Source organism: Maniola jurtina, chromosome 6, assembly GCF_905333055.1.
Source record: "Maniola jurtina chromosome 6, ilManJurt1.1, whole genome shotgun sequence".
NCBI lineage: Eukaryota > Metazoa > Arthropoda > Insecta > Lepidoptera > Nymphalidae > Maniola > Maniola jurtina.
The window spans coordinates 73,808-98,679 of NC_060034.1; the positions used below are offsets into that span (position 1 = coordinate 73,808).

The 24,872-nt window shown below is 48.0% G+C and overlaps 1 protein-coding gene across 2 annotated transcripts; it reads right to left on the bottom strand.

The window, feature by feature from the left end:
• On the bottom strand, positions 1–24,517 carry LOC123866467 (tyrosine-protein phosphatase 10D). Of its 2 annotated transcripts, XM_045908047.1 has the most exons (17): positions 24,185–24,517; positions 22,490–22,748; positions 21,401–21,507; positions 21,097–21,274; positions 13,923–14,026; positions 13,374–13,645; positions 13,106–13,302; positions 12,919–13,028; positions 9,325–9,927; positions 9,082–9,196; positions 8,469–8,765; positions 8,091–8,167; positions 7,709–7,828; positions 6,688–7,264; positions 4,029–4,064; positions 2,535–3,954; positions 1–808 (listed from the first exon to the last, which is right to left on the bottom strand). In XM_045908047.1, exons 1-17 carry the CDS (start codon positions 24,347–24,349, stop codon positions 691–693), a joined length of 4,755 nt encoding a protein of 1,584 aa, XP_045764003.1. In that variant the 5' UTR covers positions 24,350–24,517; the 3' UTR covers positions 1–690. The 2 variants fall into 2 exon arrangements, with proteins under 2 accessions (XP_045764003.1, XP_045764004.1); XM_045908048.1 differs by having other exon boundaries at positions 2,535–4,064.
• Positions 24,518–24,872: the final 355 nt, after the last annotated feature.

Here is a 24,872-nt window from a genome sequence, read left to right on the forward strand (position 1 = left end):
ATTCTAAAACAGATTTTTATTTCTTTTTATGCATAATAGTTTTTGATTTATCGAGCAAAATGTCAAAAAATACCCGAGTACGGAACCCTCGGTGCGCGAGTCCGACTCGCACTTGGCCGGTTTTTCTACTTTAACTCAAGGGTCTTTAGGCCCATTTTATTCTGACATTATTGTTTCGATCTCGAATTCTATCATCGTTGGGTCATGTAAAATGTCATACTAGCACAACTGAACTATGTGGAACAAAGTTTTGCAAAAAACGACCTGCCCACAGGGCTGCAGTGGCAGATATTAATTTATCAACAGGTCTAAAACTAATAAGGACAGCACTAGTTTTAAACCTGTCAGGCTAGGTCAACAATTTGTGTTAGGAATGCTCCTTTTAGGAGTATTTTCACCCAACTGCGGCAAAGTCAAAAGGAAGGGTTATGATTTTAGCAGTCTTTGTATGTATGTATGTTTGTATACAGATTCTGTGTGTTCCACCGTAGCGCCAAAACTACTGAGCCGATTTTGATGAATGAGGTGTTAATCGATTCGTCGTAAAGCTCTGGGTGACATAGGCTACATTTTATAGGAAAAAATTGACCTAACGGATGTTATTTAATTACTCTTCAGATCAATTTCAAGAAGACCGTACGGCTGTCTGTGTGAGTGCACACGTACACATCGTTATAGAGTGCGTGGCGCTCAGGCTCGCCCGCGACGCGACGCGGGTCGCGTCAGCGGGCTTCGCGCGCTGCGGTGGAGGCTGGCGGCTGGCGGCTGGCGGCGGCTCACATGCCCGACTCCACGATGCCCTCGTCGTCTGCAACAGAAGCACGCGTCAGTAAACAGGCGCGGAGGCGTCGCCACGCACAGTGGTCGCGCTACAGGCGTCGCCACACACAGTGGACGCTCTGGATTACGATTAACAACATTTACTCATTCATTGTTTTTTTATTTCAACAAAGCAGATTTAAACGACGGTAAAAATATTATTGTCCACAAATGGAATAAGTATCTGTTACTTATGTGGGCGCCAAACTAGTAGTATTATTGTGAGGCGATGATCACACAAAACAAACAGGCCACACTTGTCAACGCGCATGCTCTCACTGGGTCGCGGAGTGCGTGTGCGGGCTGGGGCTGCGGCGCCGCTACTGCGCACCTGCCACGCAACAACACGCGTTAGCGCTTCGCCGGCCCACTACTGGCCACGAGTGTCCTCTCAGACACTCCGCCACGCTGCCAGAGAATGGAGAACGGACTATGGAGAACTTTCGGGCATGCAGGTTTGTTCACGATGTTTTCCCTTCACCGTTAAAGCGGTGATATGTAACCCTAGAATACCAAACTGTCGTAAAAATGACGACATGTTCGTGTCGTTCCTGCGCCCCCACTTGACAGTCCATCTCCCTGATTGACTCCGTCAATGCGCTTCGCGCTGTCATCGTGTGATCACTCAACATCAGGCGACCCGCCTGTTCGTTTACTCGCTGTTTTAGTAAACTATGTAATAATTAAGATATACGCCGTTTTATCTCCTGCCATTTTTATTTATTTTTATCTGCTTTCGAAATTGCGTCATTCATTGGTTTCATGTCGTTTTACAAAAAAAGTCAACATGTAATATTATGTACAAAACAGAACGTTTCTTGAGACAATAATAATTTGAAGAAATGCCAATCCAGTGTTCAATTCGGAACACTTTCTCGCTGGGTGAGCAAAAACCACCTTTTTTTGCTGGCTTTGACTGATGACTTTGAAAAATGACTTTTGCTCACTGGTTTTAGGTAGTAGAGGCACTCTTTTTGAGCTAGTGAAGTAAAAACTAAATCGACAGACCTAAAGTGATTCTATACAAGAGAATTAGTCACAATCGGGCTAATTCCGTTGCACACAATCTATAACTAAATTGACTGGGCAGGGCATGTGTGATAATGCCAACTTTCCGGCGGAGTACTGCTATGAAAGTGACAGCAATCGGTTTAGACGTGTTAGTTTAGAGATTGTGTACAACAGAATTAGACAGTCAATTTTTTTCAGTTTATTTTATTTCAGCATTTTATTACGCGCAAAAAAATGTAAGTTAATATTGTTTATACAGAGTTATTTTCTGTCCACCTGCAATATTTTGAGGGGTGGTTGAGAATCGATAACTTTAATATGCTTTATTTTGAAATTTTAGATTTTTTAATAGTCATTTATTTATTTTGTTTATTAATGTCATGCGGTCGCCAAACATAATATTAAAACATTCGGTCACTTCACATTTACGTGACGGTGTAGGGAGTAGCGAGTAGGGACGACGGCACGCGGCGGAGCTTCGCGCCGCTCCGACGCGACGAGCGTGGGGCGCATCGGGCGCACCGAGCGATGAGTGTTTTTACGTTTTCATAAATAACGATTACACCGGTAAACTAATCTAGTTTTGACTATTTAAAAGTTACCATTATTTAAGAAATATTATATTATAATAATATATTTCCAATAAGCTGTAAATGATCAGAGTATTGTAAACGTGGGTGGGTGGACGAGGTGGAAGTACTCACCTTCGAAGGCGGCGTTGTGGTGGTGGTTGGCGGGCGGCGGCGGCGCCAGGTCGGCGCCCTCGAGCGCGGCCAGCACGCACTGGTGGATGCAGATGTACTGCTGCTCCGTCTGCACCATCCACACGCGCTCGCGCCGCATGGCGTGCACCATGCCGAAGATGTCCAGCGTGTCGGCGTGCGCGGCCAGCTGCTGCAGCGCGCGGTCCAGCGTGATGAAGGTGCCCGAGCGGCCCACGCCCGCGCTGCAGTGCACCACGACGGGGCGCGCGTCGGCGGCGGGCGGGCAGCGCTCGCGGAAGGCGCGCACGAAGCGCGCCAGCGCCGTGGGCGGCGACGGCACGCCGAAGTCGGGCCACGTGGTGAAGTGGAAGTGCGTGACGACGCGCTGCTCGGCGCCGCGGCTCACGGCCAGCTCCGTGACGGTCCAGTCGGGGTAGCGGCTCTCGTTGAGCGCCGTGACGGCGATGTCGCCGTACAGCACGGGCCGCGTGTCGTAGGGCCAGTAGCGGTCGCACTTCTCGCGGCCCTTCTCCACGCAGCGCGTCAGCATCACCACGGCGCGGCTGCCCGACTCCCACACCATGCGCCAGAAGTCGTCGCGCGTGCAGTGCAGCGGGCCCTGCGTCACGATGAACTCGCGCGGGCTGGAGTGGCCGGGCACGAAGTTGGCGTTGATGTAGTCGCTGCCCTCCTCGTCGTCCACGGGCTGCAGCTTGTAGCGCGAGTGGTCGTACGGCAGGATGTTGGTGAAGCGGTTCTTGGGCCGGTTGACGGGAAGGTCGGCCGCCGCGCACGGCTGCTCGCGCCCCACGTGCTTCAGCTCGTCGAACTCCTCGCTGAAGCGGAAGTCGGAGTCGGCCGCCATGCGCCGGTAGTGCTCGGCGAAGTCGGCCACGCGCACGGGGCGGCTGGCGGCGGGCGCGGCGGGCGCGGGCGCGGCGCGGCGCCGGCGCAGCAGCAGCGCGCCCGCCGCCAGCGCCAGCAGCAGCGCGCCCGCCACGGCGCCGCCCGCGATCCAGGCCGTGTGGTCGGCCTCGGTGTAGACGACGGCGTAGGCGGTGTCGGTGAACTTGTCGCGCGCGGTGAAGGCGCGCAGCTTGACGTAGTAGCGCGTGCCCGGCTTGAGCGGTCCGTTGCAGTAGCGCGCGCCGCCCTCGCAGCGCTCCGAGCCCAGCGTGAACTCCTCCACCGAGCCGCCGCGGAACGGGTAGTAGGGCTCCGACACCTGGTAGGGCGGCCACACGGGCAGGCGCTGCACGTCGCGCCACGTGGGCAGGCGCGCGGGCGCCTCGCGCGGCTCCTCGGCCACCACCAGCGCGTAGGCCGTGACGTTGCCGTTGGCGGGCGAGAAGTCGTCGGCGCGGAAGCGCACCGTGACGGTGCTGGCGCTGCGGCGCACGGCGGCCGGCAGCGCGCGCGGGCGCGGCGGCGCGGCGATGGCGGTGCGCGCGCGCCACGTGGCCGCCGCGCCCGCGCCCGCGCCCGACTCCGCCACCAGCCGGAACTCGTACTCCGCGCCCGCCGTCAGCCCTGCGCGCACACAACATACGCTCACTACATCCGTCCGACTCATTCGTCAAATGGGAGCAAGAGAGTGGCTGATAAAATTAATGAAACTTACTTTACAGTTTTAAAGTTAAAAAACATCAATAAGTAATCTAATTAAGATATAGACTTTTTTTGTTTTTCTTAGGTAAAATAAAAAGTTTTTAATACATTTTAATCAAAATAGTTCAATAAGATAGAGAATTCATGATCAACCCATTTCCGCCCCACTACTGAGTACGAGTCTCTTCTCAGAATGAGAAGGTTTAGGCCGTAGTCTGCCATGCAGGCCCAATGCGGATTGGAAGACTTCACGCACCTTTGAGAAAATGGAGAACATGCAGGTTTCCTCACGATGTTTTCCTTCACCGTTAAAGCAAGTGATATTTAATTTCTTAAAATTTAGATAGAGAGTTATCTATACTAATATTATAAAGAGGAAACCTTTGTATTTTTGTATGTTTGTATTGAATAGGCTCAAAAACTACTGGAACGATTTCAAAATTTCTTTTACCATTACTTAGAGGGATTCTTCCGAATCCGTATAGGCTATATTTTATCCCGGAAAATAGATGGTATTTTTCGTGGTAGTGAAAATTGTGGAGTAAGGCGTCGAAAAAACTGCCGTACGTTAACGATTCTCGCGAACGCTGCCGCAGGCGAAGCTGCGGGCATCAGCTATCGAGAATAAAATAGAAAATTTAAAAAATGTTTATGAAATAAAATATTATATACAAAATTTTCGAACATTTCTTGAAATAATGAATACAAGAGATGCCAGTCCAAAGTGTTTTAAATTCAAAACACTTTCTCACTGAGTGAGCAAAAACGACTTTTGCTAACGTGTTTTAGGCAGTCCTTTCTGAGCTAGGGAGGTAAAAATGTTATTATCACAATATGGTAATAACAAAAGGAATACCTAGCTGAGGTTGCTGTGGACTTCCTCTGTTTGGAAGGGAAGGGCGTGTTTGGAATCCTTGAAGTTGTAAGCAATGGTAACGGCAGTAGTGACTCACCAGTGACGGCGCCCTCGCGCGCCTCGGGCGGGAACTCGAGGCGGCGCGCGGCGGCGGGGTCGTCGGGCGGGAAGTACTCCAGCACGAAGCGCCGCAGCACGCCGTGCGCGTCGCGCGGCGGCAGCTCCCACGTGAACGCGATCTGCGCGGGCTTGGTGTCGGCGTGTTGTAAGCAATGGTAACGGCAGTAGTGACTCACCAGTGACGGCGCCCTCGCGCGCCTCGGGCGGGAACTCGAGGCGGCGCGCGGCGGCGGGGTCGTCGGGCGGGAAGTACTCCAGCACGAAGCGCCGCAGCACGCCGTGCGCGTCGCGCGGCGGCAGCTCCCACGTGAACGCGATCTGCGCGGGCTTGGTGTCGGCGTGTTGTAAGCAATGGTAACGGCAGTAGTGACTCACCAGTGACGGCGCCCTCGCGCGCCTCGGGCGGGAACTCGAGGCGGCGCGCGGCGGCGGGGTCGTCGGGCGGGAAGTACTCCAGCACGAAGCGCCGCAGCACGCCGTGCGCGTCGCGCGGCGGCAGCTCCCACGTGAACGCGATCTGCGCGGGCTTGGTGTCGGCGTGTTGTAAGCAATGGTAACGGCAGTAGTGACTCACCAGTGACGGCGCCCTCGCGCGCCTCGGGCGGGAACTCGAGGCGGCGCGCGGCGGCGGGGTCGTCGGGCGGGAAGTACTCCAGCACGAAGCGCCGCAGCACGCCGTGCGCGTCGCGCGGCGGCAGCTCCCACGTGAACGCGATCTGCGCGGGCTTGGTGTCGGCGTGTTGTAAGCAATGGTAACGGCAGTAGTGACTCACCAGTGACGGCGCCCTCGCGCGCCTCGGGCGGGAACTCGAGGCGGCGCGCGGCGGCGGGGTCGTCGGGCGGGAAGTACTCCAGCACGAAGCGCCGCAGCACGCCGTGCGCGTCGCGCGGTGGCAGCTCCCACGTGAACGCGATCTGCGCGGGCTTGGTGTCGGCGTGTTGTAAGCAATGGTAACGGCAGTAGTGACTCACCAGTGACGGCGCCCTCGCGCGCCTCGGGCGGGAACTCGAGGCGGCGCGCGGCGGCGGGGTCGTCGGGCGGGAAGTACTCCAGCACGAAGCGCCGCAGCACGCCGTGCGCGTCGCGCGGCGGCAGCTCCCACGTGAACGCGATCTGCGCGGGCTTGGTGTCGGCGTGTTGTAAGCAATGGTAACGGCAGTAGTGACTCACCAGTGACGGCGCCCTCGCGCGCCTCGGGCGGGAACTCGAGGCGGCGCGCGGCGGCGGGGTCGTCGGGCGGGAAGTACTCCAGCACGAAGCGCCGCAGCACGCCGTGCGCGTCGCGCGGCGGCAGCTCCCACGTGAACGCGATCTGCGCGGGCTTGGTGTCGGCGTGTTGTAAGCAATGGTAACGGCAGTAGTGACTCACCAGTGACGGTGCCCTCGCGCGCCTCGGGCGGGAACTCGAGGCGGCGCGCGGCGGCGGGGTCGTCGGGCGGGAAGTACTCCAGCACGAAGCGCCGCAGCACGCCGTGCGCGTCGCGCGGCGGCAGCTCCCACGTGAACGCGATCTGCGCGGGCTTGGTGTCGGCGTGTTGTAAGCAATGGTAACGGCAGTAGTGACTCACCAGTGACGGTGCCCTCGCGCGCCTCGGGCGGGAACTCGAGGCGGCGCGCGGCGGCGGGGTCGTCGGGCGGGAAGTACTCCAGCACGAAGCGCCGCAGCACGCCGTGCGCGTCGCGCGGCGGCAGCTCCCACGTGAACGCGATCTGCGCGGGCTTGGTGTCGGCGGGCTGGAAGCGCGAGGGCGCGGCGGGCGGCGCCTCCAGCGTGCGCACGGAGGCGGAGCGCGCCGCCGAGCGCGTGAGGATGGTGGCGGGCGTGCCCGAGCGCACCTCCACGCTGAACGTGTAGTCGGTGTAGGGGCGCAGGCCGTCCACGGTGAGCGCCAGCTGCGCCGTGGTGCGCGCCTCCAGCGTGTCGGCCGCCGCCAGCCACTGCAGCTCGAAGTCCGTGTAGTCGCCGGGCGGGCGCGGCCACGCCAGCGCCACGGAGCGCGCGCCCGCCGCCTCGGCGCGCAGCGCGGCCACAGGGCGCGGGAACAGGCGCGCCTGGCGCTGCACGGGGTGCGACGTCACGTTGCGCGACACCGTCCACATGGTCAGGTTGTACAGCCGCCCCGGCACCAGCCCCGAGAACTCCACCTGCGCAACATTCCGCACTACACCGCACGTACGGACCACCCGCACAACTCACTTTGTTTGGAGAGGTTTATTGTTAATATAAAAAAAAAAAAACCTATGATAGTTATAGCGTTAGTTTTACTTTTTCTGTAAAATAAACTTCTATTGACCATAATTATGTCAGATTTATCAACTGGTAGAATTATGCATGATAAAATGCTGCAAATTTCAATCACCAGTCTCAGTTCTTATCTAGTTCTTTGGTCTACAAAGTTTGGTGTAAAATATTCACTATTAAGTCTTTAATTAAATAAATAATAAATAAAAAAAACAAAAACTTTTATGCATAAAAATGAATAAAAATCTGTTTTAGAATGTACAAGTAAAGCCCTTTCATATGATACCCCACTTGGTATAGTTATCTGGAGTGAGCCAGCATCGGCACTGGAGTGGCGGGACGCTCACCTGCTGGTCGGCGGCGTCGGCGGCGCGCGTCTGCCAGCGCGCGGGCTCGTCGCCGCCCTCCAGCCGGAAGCGGTACGCGTCGAAGCGCGTCGCCGCGGCCGGCGTGCGCGTGTACAGCACCTGCGCATTCGGTGTTCTTACTGTGACTTTTTACTTTAACGTTAACAGAGTTCGACGGTCCAAACAACGTCAGAGTATAATTATAGGCCTCAACTACCAGAAACTTATCCAAGAATTGTCAGTACTCGTCGTCACAGAGTCGTGTGAAGCCGCTCCGGTCGCGTCGGATGTGGCTTCCATCGGAATACGAGAAGGAGGGAATAGACAGTGTCGCAGCGATAAGTACATGTTTGCCTCAAGAGGGCATTGAGAGCGCTCTCACCCGGATGGCCGGCAGCGTGTCGTTGCGGTCGTCGTCAGACTCGTTCACGATGGTCATCTCCGACTGGATCAGCGGCCCTGCGGCACACCCACGTGCATACGTAAATAGACAAATACAAATATGACACTGTTCTCGATCAACCTGTGATATCATTACATGCAGTCCCGTCCGAGAACGGGTGTTGCAGACATTATTCATAATGTAATGCTGAATCGTCATCTCAGTCCTTAATACAAGCCAAGTATGTTTTTAAAAAGCAATAATAGTTAATTGAGGATCCGTGGGATGAAAGCTAGTTTTGTGACACGGACGAGGCCGTCGCCCGCCGCCACGTCGCGCGTCCGGCTGGGCGCAGTGAGCGGGCAGGATGGTACGTACGTGTCCTCGTGTGCATGGTGAACAGCTCGCTGGACAGGTTGTAGGAGTGCGCGGCGATGGACAGCGCGTAGCCGCGGCCCGGCTGCAGCGCGCCCAGCAGCACGCGCGCCGCGCGGCCCTCGCCCGCCGCCACGTCGCGCTGCTGCGCCGCGTCGGGCGCGTCGGGTGCGTCCGCCTCGCCCTCCGCCTCCCACCAGCGCACGCGGTACCACTCCACGCGGCCGGCGGGGCGCGGCCACTCCAGCGTCACGTTGCGCGTGTCGGCCAGCTGCGCCACGTTGGACACGGGGTTGGGCCCTGCGACACACGAACCGCACGGAGCTCATGTCACGGAACTGATCAACGGGTGTGGACCCATCTGGACTTTGGAGTTCCATTCTATTATAAAAAAGTAACTGTACAAAATTTATCAGTAGTCGAATTAATTTAGTGCAATTGATGATTCTTCCATTCTTTATGATCACACTTCACAAGGAAGGAAGTTCATTTTTAACAGATTACATTTAACAGAAGATAAATTGGGTGAGATCAGAAATAAGTAGACCCGCAGAAGCGTCGGAGCAACGGACAGCTCGACGAGTCTCAGAGCGGAACAGGTCGAGGAGGAACTCACGGACGGTGTGGTGCGCGCTGAGCGGCTGGCCGCTGTCCACGCTCTCGCCGGCCGCGTCCTCGCTCAGCGTGTCGAGCTGGATGCTGTAGCGCTCGCCGTGGGTCATGTTCGTGATCTGTACGTACAAAATATCCCGACACAAGTTTTTATTAGCTATTAAATTTTGTTTCTTAATGCGAACCGTTAAAGTTGAATTTTGAATGAAATAAGTTAACTGGTGGGCGTACAAGTGTGTAGACTCACCTCGGCGTGGTCGGCGGTGGGAGGCAGCGGGTCGAGGCGGCGCGCGGGCGCGTCCACGGGCCCGTAGCGCACGGAGTAGGCGCCCACCAGGCCGTCGCTGGGGCCGCGCCAGCGCAGCAGCACCGAGTTGGACGTGGCGCGCTCCACGGCCAGCCACTCGGGCGGCAGCGGGCGCACGGGCTTGAGCACGGTGTGCAGCTCGCTGCGCAGGCCGTGGCTGACGGCGGCCAGCTGGATCTCGTAGACGGCGCCGGGCAGCAGGTCGTCGAGCGTGGCGTTGGTGGCGGCCGTGTCCAGCAGGCGCGCGGGCTCGGCGCCGCGGCGGCGGAAGCGCAGCTCGTAGCGCTCCTGGCGCGAGTTGACGTCGGAGCTCCAGGCGAGGCGCAGCGCGCGCTGCTGCGGCGCGGCGGCGCGCAGCGCGGGCGCCAGCGGGCGCGTGGCCACGGCCGTGACGGCGTCGTCGGAGGCCACGCCGCGCGACACGGCCGCCACGCTCACGGTGTAGTTGCGGCCGGGCAGCAGCGCCTCCAGCGTGGCGTTGGTGCGCGGCGTGGTCAGCGAGTTGCTGTCGTCGCGCGAGGGGCCCGTCTCGTGGTACGACACCTGCGCCCGACCATCACGTCATTCATTCGCTTTCGGCACTTGCAATTTTAAACCGACTTTCCGAGAAGCTGTTGGTACATGCGAGCCAAAATAAATAGCCAGATCGGGAATTGTGGTAAATGAGGTAATGAGTCCTTAGTGTGAAACATTAACTGGCTCAGTGTATCCGCCTAAAATACACTAGGAACTGATGTAATACATTAAGCTGTATGTTTTCCTAAATAAATAAATAAAAAAAGCTAGAGTTCATTGAATAGTGTTCGGAGAGCAAAATGATGTTTTGTGTGGTGCCAGCTGTTACAGGTCTTTGATAGTGATGTACTGCAATCGACACTTACCGATAAATATTATTAACCGATACCGATAGTATAGAGACAACAAAATATGTTGAAAATAATTCAGATTTAAATGACAAATGATAAGTATGGGCTGATTTTCAATTTATGAGTTTTACATACCTACTATTGAAAAATTCCTTAGGTGAATTATATTTTGTATTTTTTGTTACTTACTTTATTCTAAAGTCTTTCCAATAACATATGATTAGTGCTACTTTTTGTCGTACGTTTTACGTAATTACACATTTTGTAGGTTTATTTTAATAATTATGCACGAATAGTTATTTGTTCAACACCATAGCAAAGTTCATTTCTGTTGCGAGTAACTAGTTTAAACCCGGAGCGGCGGAAGAATTCTATAACAGAATCAAGAGCGTAGCGAGTGATTCTAAGATAGAATCCTGAGTGTAGTGTGGGATTCAAAGGCACAAGAAACAAAAACTTTGCTATCGTGATACATAATTTATCTACAAATTTTCACCTCAATAGCGAAAAAATACAAGATGTAAAAAATTGTTTTTTTTTTTTAAATCTTGAAATAAATTAGTCTTTTAAAATAAATAAATAAATTATAAATTAACTTATATTTCAGGCCATTAGATCCATAATTGTGTTAGTATGACAAATCACTTAAACTATGTTAGTAGGTACTTATTTCTAGCTTAACAACTAATTCTATAACTAAAAAGCCCGAGGGAGCCTCTTAGCGCCTATGTGCGCACCTCCCCAGCACCTCCAGATAGACTACAGGCCCATGTTCAAAAATGGATGGGTCATATGAACCACCAGATGACGTATATAGTACGATATAAGACCATGCAATAATAAGATTCAGCACTATGCCGTCACTTACTGAGTGCTGGTGAAAATTCAAAAGTGCAGGTAGAGTGAGTACATTTTGGTCATATATTTTTGTACGGCATTTTTACCATCGATAGATCCATGAAAAATAATAAGAAAGCGCGCAGTGCCGTAAAAAAATGGTGCGCCACAAATTCAGTAAATTTTTTGATTTTCTGACAATTTCCAGGGTTTTGGTCATTTCATTCTGTACGGCATTAGTTTCATACTGTTTCAATACAGCCTCTAATCCATTATTCCACAACGCCGTACAAAAATCATACGACAAGGGGAAAAAGTTGAGGGTAGCAACCCCCTCTCTTTCCGTGGTCCGGGGGGTGATTTGAAAAAGTGCGGGTTTGGTTCCAAAACATTATCTAGCACTCCAAAGTACTATTAAAAATAATGCCGTCAAAAAATTAGTGTTTATTTGAATGTGTATCAATAATTATCTTAATTTCATGGTATACTTGATTTCGCTTAGTTCTGTTATAATTTTTAATCTCTTTTATGTTAACTGTAATCATACTCATATATTGTAAACCCATTTGGCCTTATTTTTATATAGTTTAAAATGTAAAATTATAATAATTGTACCGCTGTTGTTTACAAATAAAGGAATAAAATAAAATAAAGCTGTAAAATCATTTGAATCTGTACGACAACTTTTTTTTTAACATGATAGTGTAAAATACTTTTGTTATATAGTATTGCCGTTCAAAAGAAACTGTTCGAAAAAAAAATTATAGAGAAATACAAAAACTGAAATTTTTCAAATTATTGCAAAAGTTTAAATATTCATAGATTAATAAAATATAGCAATTTTCTACGCTTTTCCCTTGTTTTAAATAGTATTAAGATAAATAAATTAGGAAAAAATTATGCCGTACATTTTAATGCAGACCATATCTTTTAGGCTGATGAAAATGACGCTACCATTTTAAGGGTGTAGTACTTTATGGCCATCTGATACTGTACGGCATTAACATATTTTTGAAGAGAACAATTGATAATATGATAAAATCACTATGCCGTCTAACTGAAGTGAACGGGTGTGTATATAATATCCACATCCCCTACAAACCTTTGGACCAACGAAAATGTACGGCATGTAAAAAAATATTATCTATGCATAAAACACTTTCAAAATAAATTAATTTTATGTTGTTTCAAATCATCCCCCGGACCACGCAAAGAAAGGGGGTTGCTACCCTCAATTTTTTCCCCTTGTCGCATGATTTTTGTACGGCGTTGCGGAATAATGGATTAGAGGCTGTATTGAAACAGTATGAAACTAATGCCGTACAGAATGAAATGACCAATTTTACCCTGGAAATTGTCAGAAAATCAAAAAAATTTACTGAATTTGTGGCGCACCATTTTTTTCCGGCACTGCGCGCTATCTTATTATTTTTCATTGATCTATCGATGGTAAAAATGCCGTACAAAAATATATGACCAAAATGTACTCACTCTACCTGCACTTTTGAATTCTCACCAGCACTCTGTTGGACAGCTTACAAGTGACGGCATAGTGCTGAATCTTATTATTTTATGCTCTTATATCGTCCTGTATACGTCACCTGGTGGTTCATATGACCCATAAATTTTTTGGGCATGGGCCAGTAGTCTAAGAGAGGACTATCCAGTTTCCTGGCTTTTAATGCCGATGATTTTTGTCAGCCCTAGCACAGACTATGGTCTATTTGGGCTGCAAATTGCAAACATCAGTCTCAGTTTTTATCTAGTCCCTTGGTCTACAAAGTTTGGTCTTTACAAAGTCTTTAATTAAATATATTAAGATGGAAGTGACCTTGTATTCGTCCTGCGTGCTGCCCTCGGCCGGCGTCCACCACAGCAGCACGCCGCTGCCCTCCGCGCCCTCCGCGCGCCGCGCGTGCAGCTCGCGCACCGGCAGCGGCTCTGCAACACACGGCAACGTGACCCTGGGTGCACCGGGGGCGATGTGTGGTGTGTGGTGTGGTGTGGCGCGCACTCACTGAGCGTGACGTCGGCGGCGGCGGGCCACGACGTGACCTTGCCGGACATGGTCTTGACGGTGACGGCGTAGTGCGCGCCGGGCTCCAGCCCCTCGAACGAGCAGTACGGCGGCTCGTCGCGCGAGCGCAGCTGCGGCGGCAGGCGCCGCGCGCCCGCGCCGCCCGCCGACACGGATATCTGGTACTTCTCGAACTCGCTGCAACGGAACACACGCTTCATGTAGCTCCTGACCGGTCGCACGGCGCGGCCTCTCTCTCTCGCGCTCACCTCTGCTCGGCGGGCGGCAGCCAGGTGACGCGGAAGGCGGTCTCGGAGCGCAGCGCGGGGTCGACGGACACGTTGCGCGGGCGCAGCGGCACGGTGCGGTACTGCGCCGTGGTGGGCGCCGACAGCTGCGCGTCGGACACGGTCTGCACGCTGATGTTGTAGGCGCGGCCCGGCACCAGCCCCTTGAAGGCGGCTTGCGCCGGCCCGGGCGGCTCGCCCTCCTTTTCCACGTACAGCTCCGAGTCACGCGCGTCGCGCGGCTCGATGGACACCTGCGCGACAAGCGTTAGTAAGCACGTTAACGGAGTTCGTAGAAGGACGACAAGCGCAGCTAGCCTTCGATCGATTCATCTAATCAGTATAGGTGTCGATTTCGAGCATTTTCTGCTGATGCTGATTAGGAAAATACTAACTAGCTATCGCTTACATAATATATGAATGGCATTACGAACCAGCGGTATGTAATTGAATAATGCCTTGAGGCCAGCTGCCTCAGTTTACACTTACCTCTTATTGTAAGACAATAACACACGGGGGATCGGTACGTACCTTATAGTGCGTGTAGGCGCCGGGCGGGTAGGGCGGCTGCCACAGCACCAGCAGCGTGGTCTCGTTGCGGAACCACACGATGAACTTGCCCGGCGTGTTGGGCTCTGCACAACACACAGCGTGACCCAGCGCTCTGAGGCGCCGGCGCCGCGACCCGCGCATCCTCTATGTTCCTCTATAGTCTAACAGCCAGAACTGTCTAACAGTTCTGGCTGTTATCGGCGGTAACGATTTTCACGCCGAGAAAGGGAAAGCAAATGATTGCAACCGCGGACGATGCTTATTCGGTTATATAAATCCCTCGAGAGTCTATACTCTATCTAGACAGCTAAATTGCGATTGAGCTAAACGTAGTACCTACCATACTGTTCTTCGTAATACATTGTGACAAGGGTTGCATTCACTTTACATTTGTCATTCGTTTAGAAATTACTTGGAGAAGAATAGAAAAACAAATAATGTAGATTGATTTTGGCACATATTGTTTTTATGTTCTTGGTCAAAAGCATAGAGATCAAAACCCCGTCGCTAATATGCCGACCTTTCCTCCCTTCCCGGCTCTAATGACATGGTTTTTTGTAATTTCATAAGATTTAAGTAAATTCTAAGATCCTTAGGAGTGAACTAAAAATGTTTCATAGATAATATAACTGGGGTTATTTTTGCCCTCGACGGTTTTTTCATAGTTCTAATAGATTTTGCGGAAATTACTAAAACCACGGTCGGAGAGACATTTTAAGGGGAAAGGGGAAAGCCGGTATCGCAATTGAACTTTAAAGAAGATACTTTTAAGATCATAGAGAACACTTACCAAAAAACAAAATTACCTTTTTTATTTGGAGTTTTCACTCGAATGCTTAATTTGGTTAGATTGTGTACAACCGAATTAGCACCCTCGTCTCATCTCATTTTTGCAGTTCGAGAACAAGCAGCGCTAGAGTTTGGCGAACATAGAGGACGGGCAGCGGCGTCGCGTCAGTGCACGGAGCGAGACGAGCACTGGCGCCGGCACACGCACGTGCGCGACCCCGGGACGACAGCCTCGCCGATTTTACAACCACTTAGTGCAACTCAAGTCTCAACAGAAAACAAAATTAAAAGGAAGTACCCAGGCTACAATCGGTCGTTCGATACTGAACAAAATACGAGTATATGTATACGGCCACAAGTTTGTTCCTTAACGCACTTATACGGAACCGAATAATCGCTTGTGACTTTATAATTTTTTAAATAAAACAACCGTTTGTGGCTGTCTAGACACTTTCAAATAATAGATACTATTAATATAATGACGTTGGGCTTCAGCCCGAGCTGTAGCGCTGGGGTCAGCGCAGCGCGCGGCGCAAAGAGCGTCGACGAGGCATTGCACTACATTGCAGTACATAACACAAATACGGAATATTCAAACAAAATAAATATACTCATAGGAGGAAATCATTTCTCTATCGACTTGTGATGGCATGCTGCTGATCCTGCACTAAACCGGCAGGCCCGAGCGGTGCCGTCGTTCTGACAAGGGACAACTGCGGCGACTGGCGAATACCATGGACCCGTCGATTTAGTTTAGTTTAGCACTTATGTACATGAAAATGAATCGTCTGTATGTAAATAAATAAAATACTAATAAGCGCTGACTTTTAAATTGGTAAACGTGTTATGTATAACGACATTGAATATGCCAACAAATTAAGACACATTCCAATAAATGAAACTGTTCTAATGAATAATAATGGCAGGCTTTTATATACGAGTACGATAGCCGTGGGCGGCGCTCACATGCACAATACGATAGCCGTGGGCGGCGCTCGCATGCACAATACGATAGCCGTGGGCGGCGCTCGCATGCACAATACGATAGCCGTGGGCGACGCTCGCATGCACAATGCATATATACACTTTACTTACATTCCATTTTGTGACTTGTGAAACTTGACATTTATTATTTATTCCTTTTATGTTACACTAGATAACTACATATATTTCTTTTGTGTTTTTTTTTATTCAGATAAAAGTTAGCCCTTGACAGCAATGGCACCTGGTGGTAAGCGATGAGGCAGTCGTACGGCATCGTACCGAAACGCTAAATCACTTAGCGGCAGTAGGGAGGCTTTGCAGTAGGGAGGTAACTAGCCACGGCTGAAGCCTTGCACCTATCTTCAATTCCCCATTTGGCCTTATTTTTATATAGTTTAAAATGTAAAATTATAATAATTGTACCGCTGTTGTTTACAAATAAAGGAATAAAATAAAAATAAAATAAAAATATGGCAGATTGTGACATATACTTACTTAATGTATAATTGGTACTTACAATCATGCAATAAATATAAACAAATAACGATCAAACGAATGGAGTCCTACAAGCGATGGAATTGGCCACGCATAGCGATCTGTTATAAACGCTCATGGTTAGAAAAGCGTGAAAAATACATGAAACTAATGAAGAAATATGTGTTATCGGTACCGTCGGTCGCGCCGTCGCGCGACTGTCGCGTCGCACCCGCGCCGCCGCGACTCGCGCGCTGTCGGGGAGACGCTCGTTAGTCAGTACTTTGTCAGTGAGGAGTTGCGGTCGTAAAGTCCCGAGTTCGAGTCCAGGGTCGGGTCTCAGTAGCGCCCCGGTGCTGGGAATTCGGAGGTGCTACAGAGGGCTCAGAGAGCACGTATAACCGTCAACTCTGCGCCTGATCTCCGATCGTGTCGGATCGCCGTTCTGTTGGACTATGAGAGTGAGGGAATAGCAGTGTGTCTGCGTACAAACGAATTGTGCATTCCAGTGATATCTCCTGCGCAATTGGACAGTCCTCGCTGAGGTTGACACTATTGGTATTAGTACAAACACTAGCAACGCGCATGCGTGTGTTACGTGTTTAGTTTCATCACACCCATCGCCCATCACCCACTCCAACAATGCAAAACGCGGATCGCACATCACAGGATGCTACGCAACCAATTTTTACATGACTACCCGTTAAAGAAGTGTAATGTTTTCAGGGTTATGTGTGTATGTGAGTTTCTTAGTTCCACCATAACTTCTAAATGCCTGAACAGATTTGGATGCATGAGGTATCGTTAGAATCCTCACATCAACCCGAGTGACACTGGTTACAATTTTTTTGAAAAAAAATCGAATATGGGAGAGCAGTCGTGTTTTTAATTTTTAACCCCCGACCCAAAAAGATGGGCGTTATATGTTTGACGTGTGTATCTGTCAGTGGCATCGTAGCTCCTAAACTAATGAACCGATTTTAATTTAGTTTTTTTGTTTGAAAGGTGGCTTGATCGAGAGTGTTCTTATCTATAATCCATGAAAATCGGTTCAGCCGTTTGAAAGTTATCAGCTCTTTTCTAGTTACTGTAGCCTTCACTCGTCGGGTGTGTTATAAATTTTTAATTTACACTTGTACTTGTTCCGTGTATATCTACTGGAAATCCGAGAAGGAAATTGAGATGACGTCATCGCTTCACGTTTTCAGTAGGTATCTCTTACAAAATGTGTCGTTCGCGCGGCGCCGGCGTGCTCAAGCGTGTGAACAGACAAACGAACACCCCTTCGTCATCGTCGACGCCGAGGAAAAAACAACCTCTGTTCTAAACAATAAAAACACTGTAGAACGATAGTTGCGGAGCGACGTCAGACCACGATGCGTGTGCGTCGTCCTACAACTTCACGATACTTTAATAAAAAGTAAAACGTAGCCCACGACCGTCTCCGACATGTCAGTTGTGTCTGTCACCGTCATTGGCTGCGGAAAGGCAACAACAGACAGACAGACAAGCTTGCGCATTCATTATAACTAGTAGTATAAATGAATGAGTTTACATTTTTTTACCTGACTACGGCAAAGCCGAAAGGAAGGGTTATGATTTAGCAGTCTATGTATGTATGTATGTGTGTATGTTTGTATCCAGATTCTGTGTGTTCCACCTTAGCGCCTAAACTACTGGGCCGATTTTGTTGAATGAGGTGTCAATCGATTCGTTGTAAAGGCCCGGGTGACATAGGCTATATTTTATACAAAAAAAAAACGGCCAGACATAAAAAAAGTGAGGGTCTTAAATTTTTTTTAATTGCTATTGTGTCGAGTGGGGTGTCCAACGAAAGAGGAAAAAATTCTGAGTTCATAAATATAAATATAGTTATTATTAAAATATACCAAGCGACAGAAACCCCATTTTATTATAATTATTATTTCTCATACAGCAGCGCCACCTATTGGCCATTCACGAGACCTTGGTTAGTCGTCGCATCATAGACTAATTAAAACGCACGACCACGGCCTTTGTATTGAATCTTACTCAAGACAATGATAGCACTAAGCACCTCTCTTGTTTCTTTCTTTTTAGTTTATTTTACTTGTACCAAGTCGGGTTCAAGTTGTCTCATTTTTTCCGTAGTCGGGTTAAAGTTTTTTCAACTTTTTTTATTTTTAAATAGATAAGGACGATAATAGTCAACCGTTTCCCGCAACTTTGTCCGTGTAGAATTCCCGTGAATTGGCGACACACTAAGTATCTACAATATTGTGGCTAATTCTGTTGTACAAGTCTCTTAACTAAATTGACAGAACTAAAAATCTAGTGCTCCTTGCTTGTGTATCTAGTTGCCTTTCCCACAGGGAGCATCATGAACAGTAGAATTGGCCACATTTCCCCGTAAAAAGTAGAAAGTAACCCATGTCCGACTCACAATTTAAATGTCTCTCTCGAATTTGGATCGGTTTCGTTAGCTGTGATATGATAATTTGTTAATGAACTGCAGACAGATAGACAAACGTTCGCATTTACAATATGAATAACGAGGATGAGCACACTCGTAAGTATATGATGCTGTGCAAGACGTAGCTTCTGGCGGCGCATTCGGTCACGGCTTTCGTCTCAATGTCGGCGTTAGGCACGGTCGGAGCGTCCGTGTCGATGACGACGACTAGCGCCCATACTCAGCCAGTTCACTTATTATACCATTCGCGTCTTCCAAAACGAATAACGACATTGCTCTAATGGCTGCCCCGCGCCAGAAGGCGCAGTGTTGGTAGACTGCCCCCTGCGGTCGCGAGGCGCGATGTCACCTCTCGCATTGTTTTCCTCCGCACTATCGCTCGGACTGAGCCAAACGGACATAAGCCACAACACAACCTTCAACTTTGTATCAAACTTTATATCCTATTTCACTACTACTATATAATAAAAATGCGAAAGTGTTTACTTGTTGGATTATTGGTTTTGCTTTCAATCATGTTGTAACACGATTGACGGGCAACGAATCCAACTGATCTTTTGCATGGTTCTAATTAAAGTCCTGGAGAGTGACATAGGCTACTTTTAATACCGAAAATCAAAGAATTATAACAGGACTTTTAATAAACCCAATCCGCGCGAAGTCGCAGGCATCAGCTAGTATACTAGAAGGAAACACTATCAACTTACAGCTCACACAGCTGTATCCAGAAACTTGGACTTTTACAAAGGTTTTTTCTGTAACCTAAAGCCCTCTCGAGAATTGTCAGCAATCCTACTCGCGCCAAGCAGGGAAGGCCCATGAGACGAACAGCAGTTGTACGCGGACAACATCGGCTGCAGGAGTGACCCAATCAAAGACTACAATATTATACTGGGTATAGACAGGCAACTCGGGTTCTGTCGGGTTCTATGGGCGGACCTTTCGAGTGAGCGCCCTCTAGTGTTTGTCTAGGCAAAATTTTGCCATATCGTATATATAGCTACCTATAGGTACAGCTATAGAATGTAGTACCTACTCAAATAAAATTGTACTTAGCTGCCCGGCTAGCATGGGCAGTAGATAAAAATTATATCCACTGATGTCATAGAAATCAGTGGATATCATTTTTATCTACTGCCCATGCTAGCCGGGCAGGACAGGACAGGACATACTGGACCTACTTACACAAACCATACCTAAGATATATTGCAAAAGTTTAATACGAGCGACTTGGAACTCATACGCAGCCATTTGCAATAAAGTAATGCCATAGTAAAAACTTAAATATGACCATTTTTACATAGGGCATCAGTAAAGAACAATAAATTACTCTATATCATTACAGCCAAAAATGAGTTTAGGGTACATTTATTTATTGACATATTTTTTGTGTGTTTTTTCTATCATTCAATGATAAATTAATTAATAAGGATGATTTTTAACTTGTACAAATTCCCATCTTGTAATTGTATATTTTAGTCTAGTAACACTGCGTAATCCGTCATATTTTTGTAGCCTATCCTTTTCATAGATGGCGCTGCTAAAAGTCTTAGACTCCCATAGCTTTAAGTTGCCATAGCATGGACCCAATGCCGTTAACTGATTTGTATGCATATTGTTGTATCTGCTATGTAACTAAGCCGTGGTCGACGTGTCGAGCTACCTGTTAGCTACGGTGTCGAGATGTGACGCGGTGACTCATAGAGTTATTGTTTCCATTGTTTATGCCCATTTGACAATCGCTCGTTAGCCGACTTTGGTATCTAACGAGCGCTTGAATGTTTCACTGCATTCCTAATAGAAGTATGCTATATTCTTCCAGATGTAAGAACATATTATATCTATTTCAAATAACATAGATCTTTAAGATTGGAATGGTTCTATAGGTGCAGCAAATAGCAGCTCTATCGCACCACACCCGCTGTCCCACACAGCGGGAATTCAATAAAATGATTATAAACTTATCCCACTGTCCCCGTTCTCTGTCCCCGCTTACCGGGGACTACAGTATTTGAATAGAATGATTAAACTGAATCCCGCTGCCGCATTGTATTTTCCCTCAACTGGGACTGCGGCAATGAACAAGTGTTGTAACTATTGCCGTTGGATAGTATGGTGCAGTTTTGACAAACAACTATGCAGAAGGATGGCACCGAGATGACACAATCATTATCAAACTGTTTACAGCTTGGTATAAATCAACATGTTAGCACTATGTCCACCATTTTCACTGAGAGTTTTTGAAAGAGGGCCACTCTACCGGCCTGGTGTTGCCGCTATAATTATTGGCTAGGATTACAAAATATTATTTATGGTTGTCTCAACATTCGAGTTAGTGAATCACCCTGTTGAATAAGGTTCTTCCGATCGTCCTAGGTATCGTTGGGCGGAGTTTGGTGTGTGTGGTGTGCGTGGTGTGTGTGGGGTGTGTGGGGTGTGCGGGGTGACACTCACTGGTGGTGAAGTTGAAGGAGGCGTAGGCGGCGCTCTCCTTGTCGTGCAGCAGCGTGAAGGCGTGCAGCTGGTAGGTGGCGCCGGGCGACAGGTCGCGCAGCACGTGCGACCAGTTGCCCGCGCCCTCCAGCGTCACGTTGCGCGCGCCGCCCTCCGCGCGCTCCGTCAGCGGGATCACCTGCGCGCCACACACACACATTCTATGCATTTGACACAGCATTGCACGTTATTCCTAGCTCTGCGACAAAACAGAAGAGTAATACACTTGTCTTGAGTATATGTTTAGTTGAACATGTATACGCACCTTGAAACGAAAGCCGGTGTAGTCGCCGTGCGCGGGCGGCGCCCACGAGATGGTGGCCTGCTTGTTGCGGCCCAGCGTCACCGTCAAGTTGGTCGGCGGCTCCGGCGCTGCACACCGTGTCAGTCACAAAGGGTTCCCATCAAAGCTTCTATTACACTCAACACAGTATTTCTTTCATAAGATTTGGTATACATATGTTGCATGGAAATGGTATAAACCGGGATTTGGGCGTATCCCTCAGGGATACGATGAAACCCGGGGAGATGTTATAACAACAACTCAATTAAACCATTTCACAAAACAAATCTAGTGATTCACCTTGACTCAATTCCAACTTTGATCTTGACTATTCATTTTATGCAAATCTGGGATCAATAGGGACTTTTCACAGTTAATTTAGTATATTGGTATTCCCAACATTTGTACCAATTTTTACCTCTATGCGAATTATTGTATCCTTGAATGTCTATTTTGACTGGACTGTAATATATATTATATAATTCCATAACTAGCTGATGCCCGCAGCTTCGCCCGCGTGGATTGGTCAGATCCCCTGCAGCATCAGGATTGAGGAGTTGGAATCCAAATTTTTTATGAAACAATGTCGCAAAGTTCCTCTATCGATTAAGAAAGAAATGACGCAAATCGGTTCAGAAATCTCGGAGATTTCGGTGTACATAGGTAGAAAAACACAACTCCCTTTTTGAAAGTCGGTTAAAAAAGTAGCCTATGTTACTCCCTGGTCAATTCTCTACTTGTTTGTGAAAATCCCGTCAAAATCGGTTCAGCCGTTCCGAAGATTAGCCTTTTCAAACAGACAGACAGACAGACAGACAAAAATTTTAAAAACGTGTGATTTCGTTATGGTATCGTTCAAATAACCATATGACCTTAATATGCGGTAGTTATTTCGATATTACAGACAGACACTCCAATTTTATTTATTAGTATAGATATAGATGAAATGAGCTTTAACCTGATATTAATATGTAATATTCATAATATTTCATTTATATATTATGTGTATATAATGAGGTGCTGTGGAGGTTTCAAATGTACAAGTTCATTATTATTTGAGAGTGGAGTGACCTGTGATGATGGTCTGGTTCCAGGTGAGCAGGTCGGCGAAGGTGGCGTTGGAGTAGTAGAGCATGAAGTGGTACTTGGTGCCGGGCAGGCCCTGGAAGTTGATGGTGGAGGCACGCGCGGGCACCGTGAAGTTGGGCGCGGGCGAGCCCTGCGGCGGCCGGTAGTCCAGCCGGTAGTGCGCGCCCTCCGCGTCGCCCGCGCCGCCCCAGCCCGGGATCTCGATCACCAGGTCCGCGCCGCGCCCCGCGCCACACAGCGCCTGTGCGCACCACACATCTCACTATCACTCCATTCACGCAATACTGGAAACTTGTTTGCTGATAGTTAGGCCAAGATATTATACGCAATGCAATATTTCACAGACTACAGAGAGCTTAACAAAGATTTAATATAGTTAAGATCAACAAGATAGCAAAATTCATTTTTAGGGAAAATTGATAATATTGGTTGATGGTTCATGAACACATTTTAAATTTTTTTGTGATGTAACCACAGATTTATGTTTTTCGGTTTTTTTTCCTTTACTGTTGCTACAGGACCTGCCTAACTGCCAAATTTCATGATTCTAGGAAGTACCCCATAGGATTTCTTGACAGACACAACAGTTTCCTTTATCCTTTTGAGGTAAGGAATCCTAAAAAATGGCGACACCTATTATGACATGAATATGGCACCCTACAGTCATGTCACTATAGAGAAGAACACCAAACTATCCTCGTCACTTTTGGCTCCTAAGTTACTTGAACCTAGACTCATGAAATAATACTTCATTGATTCAGTCCATCGCAAGGGATATTTACTTAATAATATTTTATATATTTTATATTATTATTATTGTTAGCCCGAACTGTCCCAATGTTGGGCAAAGGCCTCCCCTTATATCCCCTAAACAATATTTTATAATAAACATTATTATTTTATATAATTATTTTGATAAAGATACAACCATAATAATTATATTGTGTATTCTACGATGATGCTGAAGTAACTGAGAAATTAATATTTGATACAAGTATCAAAACTATATTCATAGTCTCGCTATATCTAAAGTGCTGTTAGGGTTAATTTGTGAAACTGCTCTTAAAGAACCTCAACAGCAGAATAAAACTGAGAAATGGGAATTCAGCCTTTATAGTAATAAATATACTTATACCTAAAAACTCTAATAATTTAAGTTATTAGAGTGCATATTTACAAAATTTCAATACAATCAGCAGAAGGAAATTGTCAGTAATTTCTATTGGGAACTGTGGCTGTGATATTTTGTTGCATACTGAAAAGAGCAGATTGTTTTGTAATGAACCAATTTCCAAGCAAGTTAGAGAAAAAGAATAGTTTAATGTAACAATTTTTTACATATAGTGCCTGTTATTTTACATTTATTTCTTAAGTTTAATAGGCATCATTTTAGTTTCCATAGTAGTTAGTAGAGCATATAAGACGTAAGTACTTCATTATGATTTTACATAACTGAAGGTTAATTAAAAACATGTTTGGCTAGTTCGTAATTCATAATAGTGTAGGTTAACACCAGTGACAATAAATTCTTAATAAATCTGATAGAATTATGCCTCTTTGTTTTTGTTTTCAGCGCAGAACATTCAGTCGGATAGTGTAGCCTCTAGCCTACGGACGAGAAAACGCTGTGGTTCAGGTTTAGCCAGTTATTGTAGACAAACAAGAAGAGTTGCTCACAATGAACACGGCGAGGGCGAGCGCCAGGGCCGGGGCGGCCGTGGCGCGCGTGTGTCCAGCCTTCGCTTGCACAATCGACCTCATCCACATCACTGAAGGCGACTCCCCGATTTCACATGACACTTTCTCTTCCAAACTAACATCTGTTTCAGCCTGTGGGAGCATGATTGATTCACTGTGTTGCGTAGGATCGTCATATCAACGCGTTATAGCACATTACAACTAATTTAACACAATAAAATACAATTATCATTTACAAAAGTAACAAAATACAAATAATGTTGTCATTACGTTAGCTTAGCTTGACACTTGACATTCAACATCGAAGAATCTCGATTTGACAGTAACTGACAGTGACATTGTTACCGATCTGACACTTCCGTTTCCGTTTCCTACACGACTCGAAGCAAAAAAATCTATGACTACGAAACGATTAACGAATGAAATTAAATGCAGATTGTGAATACTGTGGTGAAGAGAATGCAGACTTAAATCATATTCTTCCTATAGGATACAGTTCCTAACCACACGAGTAGATATCCATAGTAGATAATATGTACATACTAGGTACAAGACTAGGTACATACAGAGAAAAAGCTTCATACAAGATGATACAAGCAAGCGGCTTGCTGTAGGTAGGTAGGTACCTAGGTACTTACAACACGTTAGACAAGTACAAGTTCAGTTC

Excerpts from the sequence above, each read along its gene's own strand:
- LOC123866467 (XM_045908047.1), bottom strand. The coding sequence starts at position 24,349 with ATGCTCCCACAGGCTGAAACAGATGTTAGTTTGGAAGAGAAAGTGTCA. Across the intron at positions 14,027-21,096 it reads CTCCTTCAACTTCACCACCA|AGCCCAACACGCCGGGCAAG; the intron begins GTGAGTGTCACC and ends TGTGTTGTGCAG. Across the intron at positions 13,646-13,922 it reads GCGCCTACACGCACTATAAG|GTGTCCATCGAGCCGCGCGA; the intron begins GTACGTACCGAT and ends CTTGTCGCGCAG.